Source organism: Branchiostoma belcheri, unplaced genomic scaffold (assembly GCF_001625305.1).
Source record: "Branchiostoma belcheri isolate BF01 breed outbred unplaced genomic scaffold, Haploidv18h27 scaffold5, whole genome shotgun sequence".
Taxonomy (NCBI): Eukaryota; Metazoa; Chordata; class Leptocardii; order Amphioxiformes; family Branchiostomatidae; genus Branchiostoma; species Branchiostoma belcheri.
In genome coordinates, this window is record NW_017804131.1 from 7,685,054 (window position 1) to 7,699,028 (window position 13,975).

The window sequence follows — 13,975 nt, forward strand, 5'->3', positions numbered from 1 at the left end:
GGGTAGCACACTGGGCTACCTAGGGTCAAAAATAGGTTGCCCCAAGTAAAATTTGGTTGCCCGGGGCAACTGGGCAACCAGGTATTTTGCACACTGTACTAATATACTAGACAGTGTCATCAGCTTGTGCAGTACCTTAAGGAATTCCAAGAAAGCAGGTTTGGTAGCACAGGCTTTCTTAACTGTCTCCATGGCTGTGCTGAAGTTGTTCACGTAAGCACTGTAGACGTCCAACACCATTGACTTGGAAAACTGGAATAAGTCAGAGAAGAAGCAATGTTTAAAGTGAGTCTGGTCTTACGCTGCAATATGCAGCTTGTACATAACATGCAAGCTAATTCTTATGCCTTATGGCAGTTTACTGTGTGGAAAACATCAATTTACTGCAAAAAAAATGGCCATAGCAAGCTTCAATGACTAATACTTTAAACTGAGAGGAGAAATAAACAGTCTAACAATCATGTCTTATGTGAACAAAGAAGAATTATTACTTTCGATATAAATTTTTTTTTAAATTTTACGGCTCTCAGTGGCCAATATGAGATGTCGTCACATCGGCGCACCAAATCCGTAAGGTGTTTTTGGCACCCAGACACTGTCAGACAGATCAGCCTAAGAGGCTCGGTGGGCGTCACTCCACCGTATAGGTGGGGAAATCGTGTAAAGTGCCTTTCCCAAGGGCACAACGTCGGGCCATGGTGAGTATCGAACCCGGGACCTCTCGGTTCCGAGTCCAACACTCTAACCGTTGCGCCACCGACACCACGTACACTTTCAATATAACGGATAGAAAGCTTCCATTATGACTCAAACTGGAAGGGGAAATAAACAATAATTTTTGAGTTACAGACATAAGAAAAACAGCTTAAGGACTTACTGAGGCCACGAAGACATCTCCGATCTTCTCGCTCTGGTCCCACTCTGCCACCCGACCAGACAGCGCGATCTGGAACATGGTGTGACACTGCAGGATCTCCCGGACCTTGTAGAATATCGTACGGACCTTTCGCTTCTCTATGATCGGCGGGTCCACGTCTGTCAGGGGTTTCTCATACATCTACCAACACAAAACAATTCATGTAAGGCCACAGCAAGTAATTCTTATGGATGACATCAGCACGCGCATTAATTTTCGCCTGATTTTGGAAAAAAAAAAAGAAATTTTATTGTCCTCTGACAGTGGTCAACATGCAGAAAATGCGCAAAGATGTCTGTTGCCATGCCGGAAGGTGGATGGCAGATAACTATAAAGAGAGACAAGAAAAGGCTCTGATTTAATGTTTGTTTCTTACTCTGATGCGGTGATATGTGATGTTGGCTGTGTATATGTAGCGTTCCTACTGAATCAAAACCACTTGTACAATGATTGAGTCAAAATTTCAAAATGTAGGAACCTTGTTTTTTTTTGCCCGCTCGCATTAGAATTGGAGTCTGCAGAGGATGTCATCCATAAAATTTACTTGCTGTTGCCTTACTATAATCATTTATTAACAGTATGGTCAAAAGGTCCACTGGTAGAGCCAAAAATGTCTATAAAACGTCTAGCACACATTAGACATGATTTAGACATTGCTGAACAAAGGCCAGTCAGGAGAACATTAAGTAGACATAGTTACTGAAAAATGACATCGAAATAACCCAAGGTGGACATTTTATACCCATAGTCTCTTCACACGTCAGGTAGGGACACCCCTAGGAGACGGTCCTTTCTTTAGCACAATGCAAACTTATAAAGATATTAGCATCTGCGTCTCTTTAGACTAAGAGACCTACACTGTACATGTATGTTGGCGAATTTTGAGTTATTTCTCTGAATATTCATCATAGTCTATAAAGTATGGATGAACAAGACAATCTGATGTATCTTTACACACTTTTACAAATTTGATTTAGAAGATTGAATCTTATTATATCTTAATGGATGAATGGACCTATACCATTATTACCTCACAGTTTGTTTACCTGTTCTAAAGAATGGTCAGTTAAAGAATAAAGATCATTTCAAAATTTTCAAAGTAAGGTATGTCTGATTTTTGCTGCGTCTAGTTGTGTTGACACAGCATTACATGCCGCATGGGTGATTTAATTTTGACATTAGACGAAAGTAGTACTGTATTAAAAGCCTTATATTAGGCTAACACTACACAAACACACACCGCGCTACGCACCACTGTACAATATAAACGTCGATTGACCGGCATGCATTGCGGTAAACAAACTGTGACGTAATAATGGTATAGGTCCATTGGCACCATTCCAACAGCAACCTTCTGAATTTGTGTGGACAACATACTTATCCTGACTGGAATGAGACACTTTCAGATTTTGAAACGTTTAAAAGGTGAATACTTTATTCCAGAATTTCAGGTGAGGCCACACTGACTTAATTTTATGAATGACATCCGCGCACGCATTGATTTTTGCCTGTCGCCCTCAAAAAAAAAAGCATCACCTCCAACGAGGCTCTGGCCTGGCTCTAGGCCTGGGTAGTCCATGGTAGTCAGCGACAAAATGGAGCCAGGCACCCAGGCTATCGAATTCGAAGCTCCACGACTCAAAAATTCAGTACATAAGTACAGTACCGATTCATAAATGCCGCAAAAAGCCAGCATGTCGTAAACGTTGCTAAGTACTGTCGCAAATTCACAATACCAGCTTTGTATTCCTGTGGTTTAGTAGCATTTTTATTTTTGGCCGGAATTTTTTTTTATTCGCCAGCGTGCACTAGTTTGGGGGTCTTCAGAGGATGTCATCCATAAAATTAAATTGGTGTGGCCTAATAAATATTTCTGTGTGGCTTACTTACCTGTATAAGTCTGTGAAGTGAGTTGATGTAGGACATCTCACTCTCTAACATAGATGACAGGATGTGTCTGCGTACAACCTGCTGATGACTCAGACCTTCAGGCTCCTCAGGCAGGGTGGGAGGGGGGTGCTTCGAACCCGAGATATTCACCTCAATAAACGTCTCATCCTCTTCTGTGGGGAGGAAAACAACAGAGGGTAGGAGTTAAGATAACTGTGCATTTCCTTTTGTGGTAGTTTTATTTTGCTGTATGAGGAATAAGTTTGAAGATCACTTGGTTCTGGTGTCTTGATTTTGCATTTAGAGAACACATTCAAATACAACTGAAAACTAGAGAAGTAACATTTGCAAAGCAAATGCATAATGTTTACCTTCGGACATGGTCTGCCCTGTTAATTTTCACTCAAACACATTCACATACATGTACTACGAGTATATATGGTGACAGGAGTAGAGCAGACCATGAAATTGCCAGTCACAGTGGTGACAGACGTCAACAAATCATGTCATTGGCCAGGTCAGAGGTTAGTGTTTTGAACAGAAGACGAGGAAGAAACTGAGTAAAAACAATATGTTTTCCTTCGGTAAACATAATAAAACCACCGCAAACATTTCACAACTTACAGTAACTGTCGTTACAAAAGATTTTGTTTGGATCGGAACTACCGGTAATCATTGAATCTGGAGGAAACAATTGTTACTGTTTCTTACCTCCGTCTCCTCCCTCCTCCTCCTTAAGCATCGAGTGTCGGACTTCCTTCATCTTCTCCTTCGCTTTCCTCTTGAAGGACTTCTTGGTGTCCTAGAAAACAACAATTTTCTTGAGAATGATGATGACACTTGCGATGAACAGATGTGTACAACACTACACCACAGGCAAACTTGAGTCCAAACCTTTCAGTTCTAAAGGAGACAGTTTTTGACAGGTCCAAAATATTCTTCAATCAAGAAATTCAAAGTAGGTAACTGTATTAAGATGTAAGTTACAACTAGATAAAGTATTCAGATAGAATGAAGAATGAGTCATTGAAATCCAGGTAGTCACAAATCTTCACTGCAATAAAAAAGTGTCTGAAGAGGGAGAAAGTGTTATGTATGAATACAGCACACTACAATGTTAAGTTATCAATTTTTTTTTGTAAAAAAGTGAATCTAGGGGACACATGCGTGAGCTCAGGGAATAAAAACCTAAATAGTCTTAACATGCCCGTAGCCAGGGGGGGTTCGGAAGAACCCCCCAAAAGGCTCAAAGGTCCACTTTTTATGTAAAGGTTCACTTTTTATGTAAAGGTCCAAGATTTTCCTTGAAAAGATGGACTGGATTCGTAGAAAAACTGCCCCCTTTGTCATTGAATAAAAATTTATCTCTGATTTTATCTTGGAAATCCTCTCAAAAATGCACGAAATGCCATTTTAGAAGGTTCATTTTTCAAAATTTTCCGGGGTAGTATACCCCCGGACCCTCCATAGAACCTCGCGCTTCGGCACTTGAGGTCCCCTCAAGCAGTGGGAAGAACCCCCCCATTCAAAATCCTGGCTACGGGCATGCTTAATGTTATGTGCATCAGCCTCAATTAACATCTTTTTTAAGGAAAACTCATGGAATAGTTTTCCTTATTTGTCTCTTTCATTGAAAATAAGACCACTGCAAAAGGTTTACAATTTTCAGTATCAAATGCACTGCAAAGTCTAGAGTAGGATCTGAGTCTATACAGAAGGGGTTATGTGTTCACCACAGGCAGAGTGTGTACATGTACCTCATGTGCAGATGGCATGGGTAACTTCCACCTTCCAGTACCCTGGGTGATGTGCAGGTATAGTGTGTGTGAAATGATAGCATGCAAGGTTAACAAACATGCATTAAGTTCATTGCTGTGATACAATCAAAGTCTAAGTTAAAGCGAGCAAAAATAAATAATGCATGTGTGATCACAGGACACTTTAATGACCGAGGTATTGGTGATAGAGCTTTTCTATATGCACTTGTACAGATAAACTCAAAAATGCCCCAAATACCACCTGCATATGCTAGTAAAATTGGAGTTGTGCAGGTATTTCTGAGGTCTGCACAAGGCCAAGTACTGGGCTTATGTACAAAATGTAGATCTGATGTACAATGTACAAACATGTACATGTATGTGGATTTTCATTAGCAGTATTCACTGTTAAGACATAATATTGTAAAAGAAATAATGGCAATGGCTTCAACAGTATTCAGTGTAATCCATACTTTGTAATCAGAGGTAAAACTTGTCTGGCATGGTGCAGGTTATTTTAGATGTTACCTGCACTGGTGCAGGTTTTCAGAAAAAAAGATTTTGAACGCCAGGAAAAATCTAAATTCTGACCTTCAGATGAGCGACCCCGCTGCTGTAGGCTTTGCGGAACTCCTTCTTGGCGACCTTGAACTGTTGGACGTCCTCACTCAGCCGAGAACGGATCTGCTCAAACTGGGCAGAAAAAAATACAAACAGAAACAGATAAACAAAAACACAGTTAAAAATGTATGCCCACTAATTTGTGCATGAACTCTCTGCGAAAAAAATGTACATGTTTCTGTTTATTCACACCATCAAAATCTTTCTATGTAAATGACATATATGCAGAGAAGGCCAAAATATGAGATATACAAATCACATAACTTTCTTGCATTCCAGCTCACTGGAACTAAAATCAATCTGATAAAAAAAAGTATCCACTGCACATAGCTTTCAAAATACATTAAAAAAACTGCTATACGAGTTTATAAAATAATCTATATCTGGATGTCCTGAAACTAAAAACAACATACCTGGACTGTGTTGTATACATGAGAATGAACACAACAGTATACCAGTGTATACAACTTGGTGACGTGGTACACTTTAAACTACCGCCATGTTGTTTTCTAGGCTATGCAAAAGACCGGCACCCCTACCTGTTCAACGGGTTCCCCTGTATAATTACATGTAGCTGCTGCAGTCATACCACCCAGTCATTTGCACTGCTAACAAAGCTAAGTAATACCCTATAGACCATGGGTGGGTCATTATGAGAAGAAAGTTATCTATAGACAACAGGCTGAAGGAAGCTGGCAGAAAAAAAAAAGCCGTTTTCTGGCAATATTTGCTTACTATTAATAAACAACCTTGCTGTTTCACAGTGGCGTGCCAATATTATTAACAACAAAGCTATTAAAGGACCTCAATAAATTTTACACTTACAGGTCAGTCTGCTTCTGATATTGTGGCAGAACAATAGTTCATTTTTTAAATTACAGTTACATGTAGATATCTTTTCGATACGGACAAAAACACTAAGTCTTGACTGTACAAGACACTTTGTCGGTGAAAATCAGTGAAAACCTTAAGAAAAAAGTTGAAAATATTTCAGGTTAGTGTCACCCTGTACTAAAAGCTGTCAAAATTCTGTTCAATACTTCTGTGAATGATCAGATTAAGATAACAGAACGTGCAAATGTCCAAAATTCGAGAGGGTCTACCTACCATCTTCTCTGTCACCTTCCCCTCCCCTCCCCCTTTTGCCATATTGACAGTGGCACTGCTACATGTATGTCATCCTTAAAAACTTGAACAGACCTGAATCCAACCAGCATCACTAGACTGTCATTTTAACAGTCACCCTTAGCTTGTGCTACCTGTGATCACACACCTTTAGGGATGGTCCATGTACTGTCTTGTTGGGATGATACATTTATTTAATCATCTACACGTACACCTACACCTATACTATCTTGTCAAGAAGTGCTTAAAACTTTCCTACTGCTACTTCAAAGTTGACAAGTTTTGTAACAAATATGATTTATAGAATAATCAAATAATTTAACTAGCAGTATTTTGCTACTTCTAATGTCTTTGAATAATAGAATTCTTGTCTGTATACAGTACTGTTTGGGGGATACTGGTGCCAAAAATATTGTTAAATTGCAACTCACTGACAGTATCAGTTTTTGTACCTTTTCTTCTATTATACGGATGTGGATAATCTCTTGATGGAATTGCATGATCCTGTCTGAATGCATAATGACTCATCCCTTGCTTCCAAACAATTCATTAACTGTAGCGTGGGATAAGGTGATGAAAATGTCTTTTTAATTATTACCTTTAACTCTTTACAATCACATCACTGGAAGAAAGAAGTCTTCGTCTCGAAACTATTAAATTCGCTCTATCACAAAATAGAAGTCACAGCATTCAGTGGTAGATATAGAAAATTGAAATACCTGAGTCCTACATAGAAGCTCCTTGACACAAAGTATAAGTTCAAATATGCAAATGTAACTTGGGGTCAGAGTTAAGAAACAGGGTTTTAATTGGTTGAAGTGACCCAATTTTTTAGGTTAACTACGAAATAATAACGGGTCCAAAATGCCCATCACACAGGACTCTAGTGTGCCAGATAGGTACTATAATCTCTATAAATACATGTTGCATACTTCTTCCCTTAATTCTTACCTGTGCTTTGGTTTTCTTAATTAAGACGACATAAAAATTTCCTTGGGGTTAAAAGTTTAAAGGTTTTGTTAAACACCATTCCTTTTTTTAGCCTGGGTACCATCCTGGTTAGTTTACATTGTTGTACGTCCACTCCCACAGTCGCTACTGACCAACCACTGTGGGAGCGGAGGTATTAACTAACCAGGATGGTACCCAGGCTACCTTTTTTTTAAGGAAGGCACAAGACCTTACTATTACTGTCAGTCAGTCTCACCTTACTACAGTAACTCTTTTAAGGAAAAAGAAGTTAAGTTCCTTACGTTTTTATGAAAACTTGGGTTTCGTCCAACTTTTTCCTTCTCCTTCTCTTCTTTGGGAAGTTCGACGGATTCGTACTTCCCGCTGCCGCTGATGACTCGTTCATCGTCGGTGGAATAATCCTCGAACTCTTCTGACCCCCAGCCTGACCCAGAGTCTGAGTCTCCTCCCTCCTTAGGAACATCTTCATAAATCGTCTCCTCTTCATCATAGTATACTCCTGGGGAAGAAGAGAAACAAGAAATTAGAATTCTGTAAATAATTTCCTTGTGTTGGTCAATGATTGAATAGGAATTTCAAAGTTCTTTTATTCACAACTTCTAGTTACAAGATGACATCTTTATCAGGACTATGATGTCCAAGATGGCAGATGGTCATTGAAATGTTGGACTAATATAGAGGTTCTGAATAAAAGGACTTTACTATTCAAAGAAATCAGGAGAGTTTAAATGCCCGGGAAATATGCAATCCCTTGCTTCCTGAATTCCCCCATGACCACCCCCAATTCCAATGCTGATTCTGAGACCTCCTGTTATTCTGCCTGTCAAACTTCCCCCACCCACACGCATCAACCTATACTCTGTCTGGACAAACAGATACACAAACCCACAGCTTAGCCACCCAAATAATAATCACAATATATTCGGCAATAATGTATTAATAGTGACTTGCAAGTGTTTCTGTCAAACAGAACACTTCTAGGAGTGAATCGATCAAAATAGTAAATGGATGACTGATGAAGTGAATGAATGGATAGAAGGATTAACGGATAGACAAATGAATGTCATTGACAAGAAGAAGAGACAAGACAAACTGACCTGCTGAAGATGCTCCCCCTTCAGCGACATCATCATAGACCTCCCCTTCCTCTTCTTCCCCTGGAGGGGGAGGGGGTAGGGTGCTGTCAGGGGGAGGGGGAGGCAGGGGGAGGTTGGGAGGGGGTGGGGGGAAGGAGTCATCACTAACTGGTTGCTGTCCCTGTGGCTGGGTATGCGATGGGTCAAAACCTGTGAAATATGGACAAAAAAATGATTCAGCAAGAAATGGGAAATTTCAGACTTCCGGGAGGTATTTTGGGTTTCGTGACCTTCAAGTTCACCCCATTTCCTGTGTCTGACCTCTTTCTTTTGGCAGCAGAGATGGCTTGCGTAACAAAATGTAACCCATTGCAAAAAACTCTACAACTTACAAGGAAAATTTTGAACACTACGAGAAAAAGAATTTTGAAGAGAATTCAAACAGCATTACCATTGGTAGTCCAGCTGCAAATGCTGTATGAAAGTTGATATACAAGGTAAAAAAATAATGTGATATTCGTCGAGGATTTTTCCAAAAACGCTCCTGCAGTTCCAGAACAAGCTGCTAGGGGGCCCAAACTCATGTCACTTCTTCCCTACCCCAGGAGCTATCTACCAACCAAAATTCGAGACCCTAGCATGTCCAGATCGTGAGATATCAAAACCGGAAGTTCTTTTGCAGTACCAACAAAAGCCGCCAGGGGGCCCCAAAATCTAATCATTTTTAGGTCTCATCAAGACCTACCCACCTACCAAGTTTCATGACAATGCATATTAAGCTTCTTGAGTTATGCATTTTACTGTTTATAAGTACAATGTACATTCTGACAGCTGAGAAAACTACATGTTGTCATTGTTGATTTATGTCAAGTCTGTCCTCTAAACCATAAACTGTTCACTCTCCACTCCCTGCTCCAACTCCTGACAGATTGTAGAGGTTTGTTGACAGCTGAGGCAACTGTTTGTCATGCTTATGGAGAAGTACTTATCCTACCCACACAAGGGCAGGAACAAGGAGCCCCTTGTTAGGCTTGTACCATGAAGTAAGGTGGGAGGAATATTCAGCCAGACCTTGACATGAGGGGCGGGAGTTTACTGTTACTAGACACAACAGGGCTCTTCTCATGCCACCTCTGCAAATGGAGCATGGAGGGGAGATTCAGTAGTGGTGCAGCTGCTAGTGGTTAGGGACAGACCATTATATGTCTCCTACTGGATGGCAAGTCCTACATGAATTTTCACATTTGATACATATAGAATACAACACGGGGTATTCCGTATCGCCCGAGGTATTGGCTCGCAGGTCGATCCGACTCGCGGGAGGGCCGGGACCGAGGGCGATGCGGAATACACCGTGTTGTATTTTATTTATGTCATACCCACCCAAGAAAACATGCCTTTCAATGCAAGATGAGCCAAAAGTTGGTGCCGCTAAACCCTAAAATGCAACATCAATTCCAACGTCCGGATTCTGTATTCGAATTTTCGAAAGGGGCACACGCGGTCAGGGTGAAACGCGTTCGAATCGTTTTATGGAAGCCATGGAAGCGTTCGATAATGGGTTCCGGACCAGGCCGTACCGTAAAGTACGACCCGGTCCGGAACCCGTTATCGCGGCCCGGGTATGATATAAAAAATAGTAACATACAATGTATTCTAGAACCATACAACATCAAGAGGATCTGCCAACTGTAAGAAAGATCGTGTACTGCTAGCCTGGGTTTCAAACCCACAGCATACTGGACACAAAGTACCAGGCTCACTAAGATACTGTGTGTCCAGTGTACTATGGGTTTGGCACCCAGGCTAGTGTACTGCAAAAGTTCTATCTCTGCCAAGGGTAGCAAAGATCTAACAATTGACCCCTCAAAAAATGCTGTGAATGTATGAAAAGTTTAGGATAGGCAAAAAGGCCTATAGGTTATGTTGGGTAAAATTGTTAGCCCCCTAGCAGCTTCTTACATACTGCAGATGTTTGCTTGTGTACGGGATAGGGATAGTGTTATGTCTGTGACAATATTCTCACCTTCATATGTCTGGTTCTGTTCCCAACCTGACCCTTGGTCATACTGGTATGCTGTCAGGAAAAAAAATTAATTTTCTGTGAGACAACTTTAAAAATATGGTTGAACTGAAAATTTTAATGAAAAAAATATTCTAATTTCTTTTCAGTGGTTGGATTAGGCCACACCAATTTAATTTCTTGGTTAACGGATTTTTCTAGAAAAAAAATGGAGCGGGCGGGCGAAAAAAAAATAAAAATAAAAATTTGAGACTACCTGCCATACAGCCATGTAGTAAGCAATCCATTAAGTTAAGTTACAAAATGATATAAGACATCATATTGGACACTTATTGAACTGAAGGGACCATTACTACATGAGCAACTTCTCTTACATCCCTTTACAATTATTCGTATTATTTTGGAAGATACACATCTTTACTGTGTGAACAACAAACTGTCAGTTGACAAGACTCCGATCCAATTGGTTTCACTTTTCTTCATCTTTCAAAGTTCTAAAGAGTGCATGGTTTAAATCAGGGTGCTCTGTTCAGATCCCATTGTTTTCTTAGAGTTCAGGACACACAGCTTACCACTGGGCTGGGCTGATATTGAAGTTATTTAGAGCTTGAAATTTACAATATCCTAAATATATGCTTTAGACAAATTTCCAGGAATGTGTAAAAGTTGTTGGCAAAAGAATTAACTACTTTAACAGATATTTTATTTCTTTTTTTATATTTCCCCAATTCCCAAATACTTAACCGGTAGTATCCATTTTATATGTCCCGTCATACACTTTAGGTATGCTACAGCTACATTATACATAGCCATCATTCAAACAAATAGCCACATTGACACACTCTTCAAGTTGCCACAAATTCAATGGTCTAGGGTTTCACTATAAAGTGTTTGATGTAGGGGGATTTCTTATTTGTAGGGGGAACCATTTTAATCAAAAATTTAGATGTAATAATTGATGCATTATTTGCAATTGTACTCCTGTTTATAGGTATTTAAATAAGATGTAACTTTGTTAGAATGCCACATGCACATGTAGTATTTTTCACAGAGTAATTTCTATAATTAAAAGGACCTGTTTCCCCCTACTCAAAGTGGACTCTTCCGACCGTGAGAAAAAGTTGCTTTAGTGAATGGACTTACGTATACGTGCATGGAGGACTTTTTACTTTGCCAAATTCCCATGTTTGTGGTAGGATTTTGTACTTTTTGAGAGTAATACAGTTTGTGATGCCAGAATACATTGTTATGTCGTGTTATTTTTACATATTCCCTGGAAAAAAGATTGTTTTGAAGGTGTGTGTGCATGTGCCGCCCAGGCCGAGTTACGTTCGGCCGATAATTTCTAACGCCCGTTACTAGCACATGTTTCCGACACAATACGTGTTCCTAAATATACTATATATATCTAAAAGGGAGATGATATGTTGTTACAGGTACAATGACTTAGTAAATCTGCCGTACGTTTGTCGTCAGTGAAGTTTTGTCCCATGAATGGTGACATGTGCAAAGGGGGTGGGGGGCGAGTTCTATATCAAAAGAATTTGACGAACTTTTGAAGAGGCAACCTAGCTTTCCCAACAAATTGCAGTCAGAAAAATGTTTCTGCCTTGAAGCAATGTATTTTAAATGCTGTTAACTATGCACAAATTTTGAAAAATTACAACGTACCAGGTGGATTTTTGGGCCCCAAAAAATAAACGTTCCGGTACGTTTATTCCGGACCCGAGAGTATGGATTTTTGTTCTGTTTTTATTTTTACTTCATTTTGGCAAAAAAACGAAGCGGCGAATCCGTTAACCAAGGAAATAAATTGGTGTGGCCTTAGGGGTTATCAAAAACGTATTTCCTCAAATTGTCAGACATGTACATGTGGGTAGTATGATGTAGCTCTAGTCTAATGAATGCGCAATGACTTTCCTTAGCACTAAAATCGTGTATCTACTTGCAACTACAGTATATGTACAAAGAAAAGCAAACAGCCTGAAAAGGAGAAATTGCCTGAAAAGAGAGTCAACACTGGAAAACAAGTACATCACAAACAAGTACAGCCATTATGCTTGACATGTGGCACGTACGGTCAACACTTCTCTTAAACACTGAAGAAGAAACGGAAATCTGACCTTTTCTTTGTACACAACTCACATAATGCTGACAGGAGAGGTCAAAATGGGTCACTGCACAGGGGTAAACTCATTCAAGGCCTTCTCTGTAGATTTCAAGCTAAGTTGCATGGTGTCACGTTTTTGGAGTAGTATAAGAGGGGCAAGCATTTCTTTTTAGTTTACACCAACAGCCTGTAATAATTAGTCTGGTGTCCAATTCTAGGTCTGGTTAACTTAAATGATCTTCTGATAATTCATCTAGGTAGACAACTATAAATATGACTGGAATTTCAATATCCACTTAAAATATAGGCCTGAAAATAGGCAACAGTTCTGATTGGTTTTGAGTAATGGGGCTTGACAATTGCAAGTATTCTCAAGTTCCATCCCTGCTTCTGAGATATATTTCACGATTACCTGGACCAAGATGGTCTAAAGACAATTTCAGATTAATTATTTACAGATGCTATAAAATTCATTGCTGCACATGTCTCAAGACAGTGTACAAAATACTTTTTTGAACCAGGTTGCCCAGTGGGCAACCTACAGCTAAAATTAGGTTGCCCATCAGACTTTTAGGTAGCCCCACCTGTAACTACATCCCTCAAATTAAGTAATGTTACATACATAAGCCTTTGACAACATGTGTAACAGCCTTTAGTTAACTGATACTAGTAATAGCCATTAATACCTAAAATTAAAAAGCATCTGCCGGATACAGTAATGCAAGCCAAGTGGGCATGATTTTTTTTGGGGGGGGGGATTCTTAAAATTCAGTAGCACACTGGACTACCTAGGTTCAAAAATAGGTTGCCCCAAGTAAAATTTGGTTGCCCGGGACAACTGGGCAACCAGGTATTTTGCACGCTGCAAGGTCAAAATATTGGCAGAGAAGCCAACTGATAAACCTATTTTCATCATGAATGGACCATTATTATCTATCTACAATATGCAGCTTGGCCACTATCACTGTACATGTCCCAGTGACATGCTTCACATTCTCTTCCTCCTACACAGCTAGAAGTACAAACAGCTGTTTATCAGGACACAACAGGTTCAAGGGAAGAGATGAATGGGCTGGTATTTGCTAGCAAATGCAACATATTTCTGTACCAAGCTTTGGGGGGGAGGGGGGGGGAGAAAAACCCAGTTGCCACCTGCTTGCTTTAAATAAATGCCATTGTTGAAAAATTGGACCCAGTGTACTTTGATTCAAAACCATTAGGAAACAAGCCATGGGAGATTTTAAACTTTGAGGTATTTTGGGTTCTTGTGAACTACAGCTTCACCATATTTCCTGTGTCTGACCTTTTGACCTCCTGCCATTCTGCCTGTCAATCTTCCCGATACATGTGCTATCAACATTCTGTGGATAAAGACACACACACACAAGCCTAGCCTCTACCAGGCTCCGCGGATCGCTGGAAAAATAGTAGAAATTGGCCGAAATAAAGGGATATAGTACACCAGAGAAGATCCAGCCGGCCATA

General features: G+C 40.0%; 1 protein-coding gene across 1 annotated transcript in view; it reads right to left on the reverse strand.

Annotated features, from left to right (window-relative positions):
- The window catches only part of LOC109480104 (rho guanine nucleotide exchange factor 10-like), a 52,192-nt gene that overhangs the window by 35,338 nt on the left and 2,879 nt on the right, over positions 1-13,975 (reverse strand). The window contains exons 3-10 of the mRNA XM_019782259.1: positions 10,384-10,434; positions 8,379-8,567; positions 7,563-7,780; positions 5,155-5,256; positions 3,518-3,608; positions 2,807-2,979; positions 878-1,057; positions 136-252 (exon numbers count right to left, since the gene is read on the reverse strand). Coding sequence (XP_019637818.1) covers positions 136-252; positions 878-1,057; positions 2,807-2,979; positions 3,518-3,608; positions 5,155-5,256; positions 7,563-7,780; positions 8,379-8,567; positions 10,384-10,434 — 1,121 coding nt within the window. The remainder of the gene's footprint in view (positions 1-135; positions 253-877; positions 1,058-2,806; positions 2,980-3,517; positions 3,609-5,154; positions 5,257-7,562; positions 7,781-8,378; positions 8,568-10,383; positions 10,435-13,975) is intronic.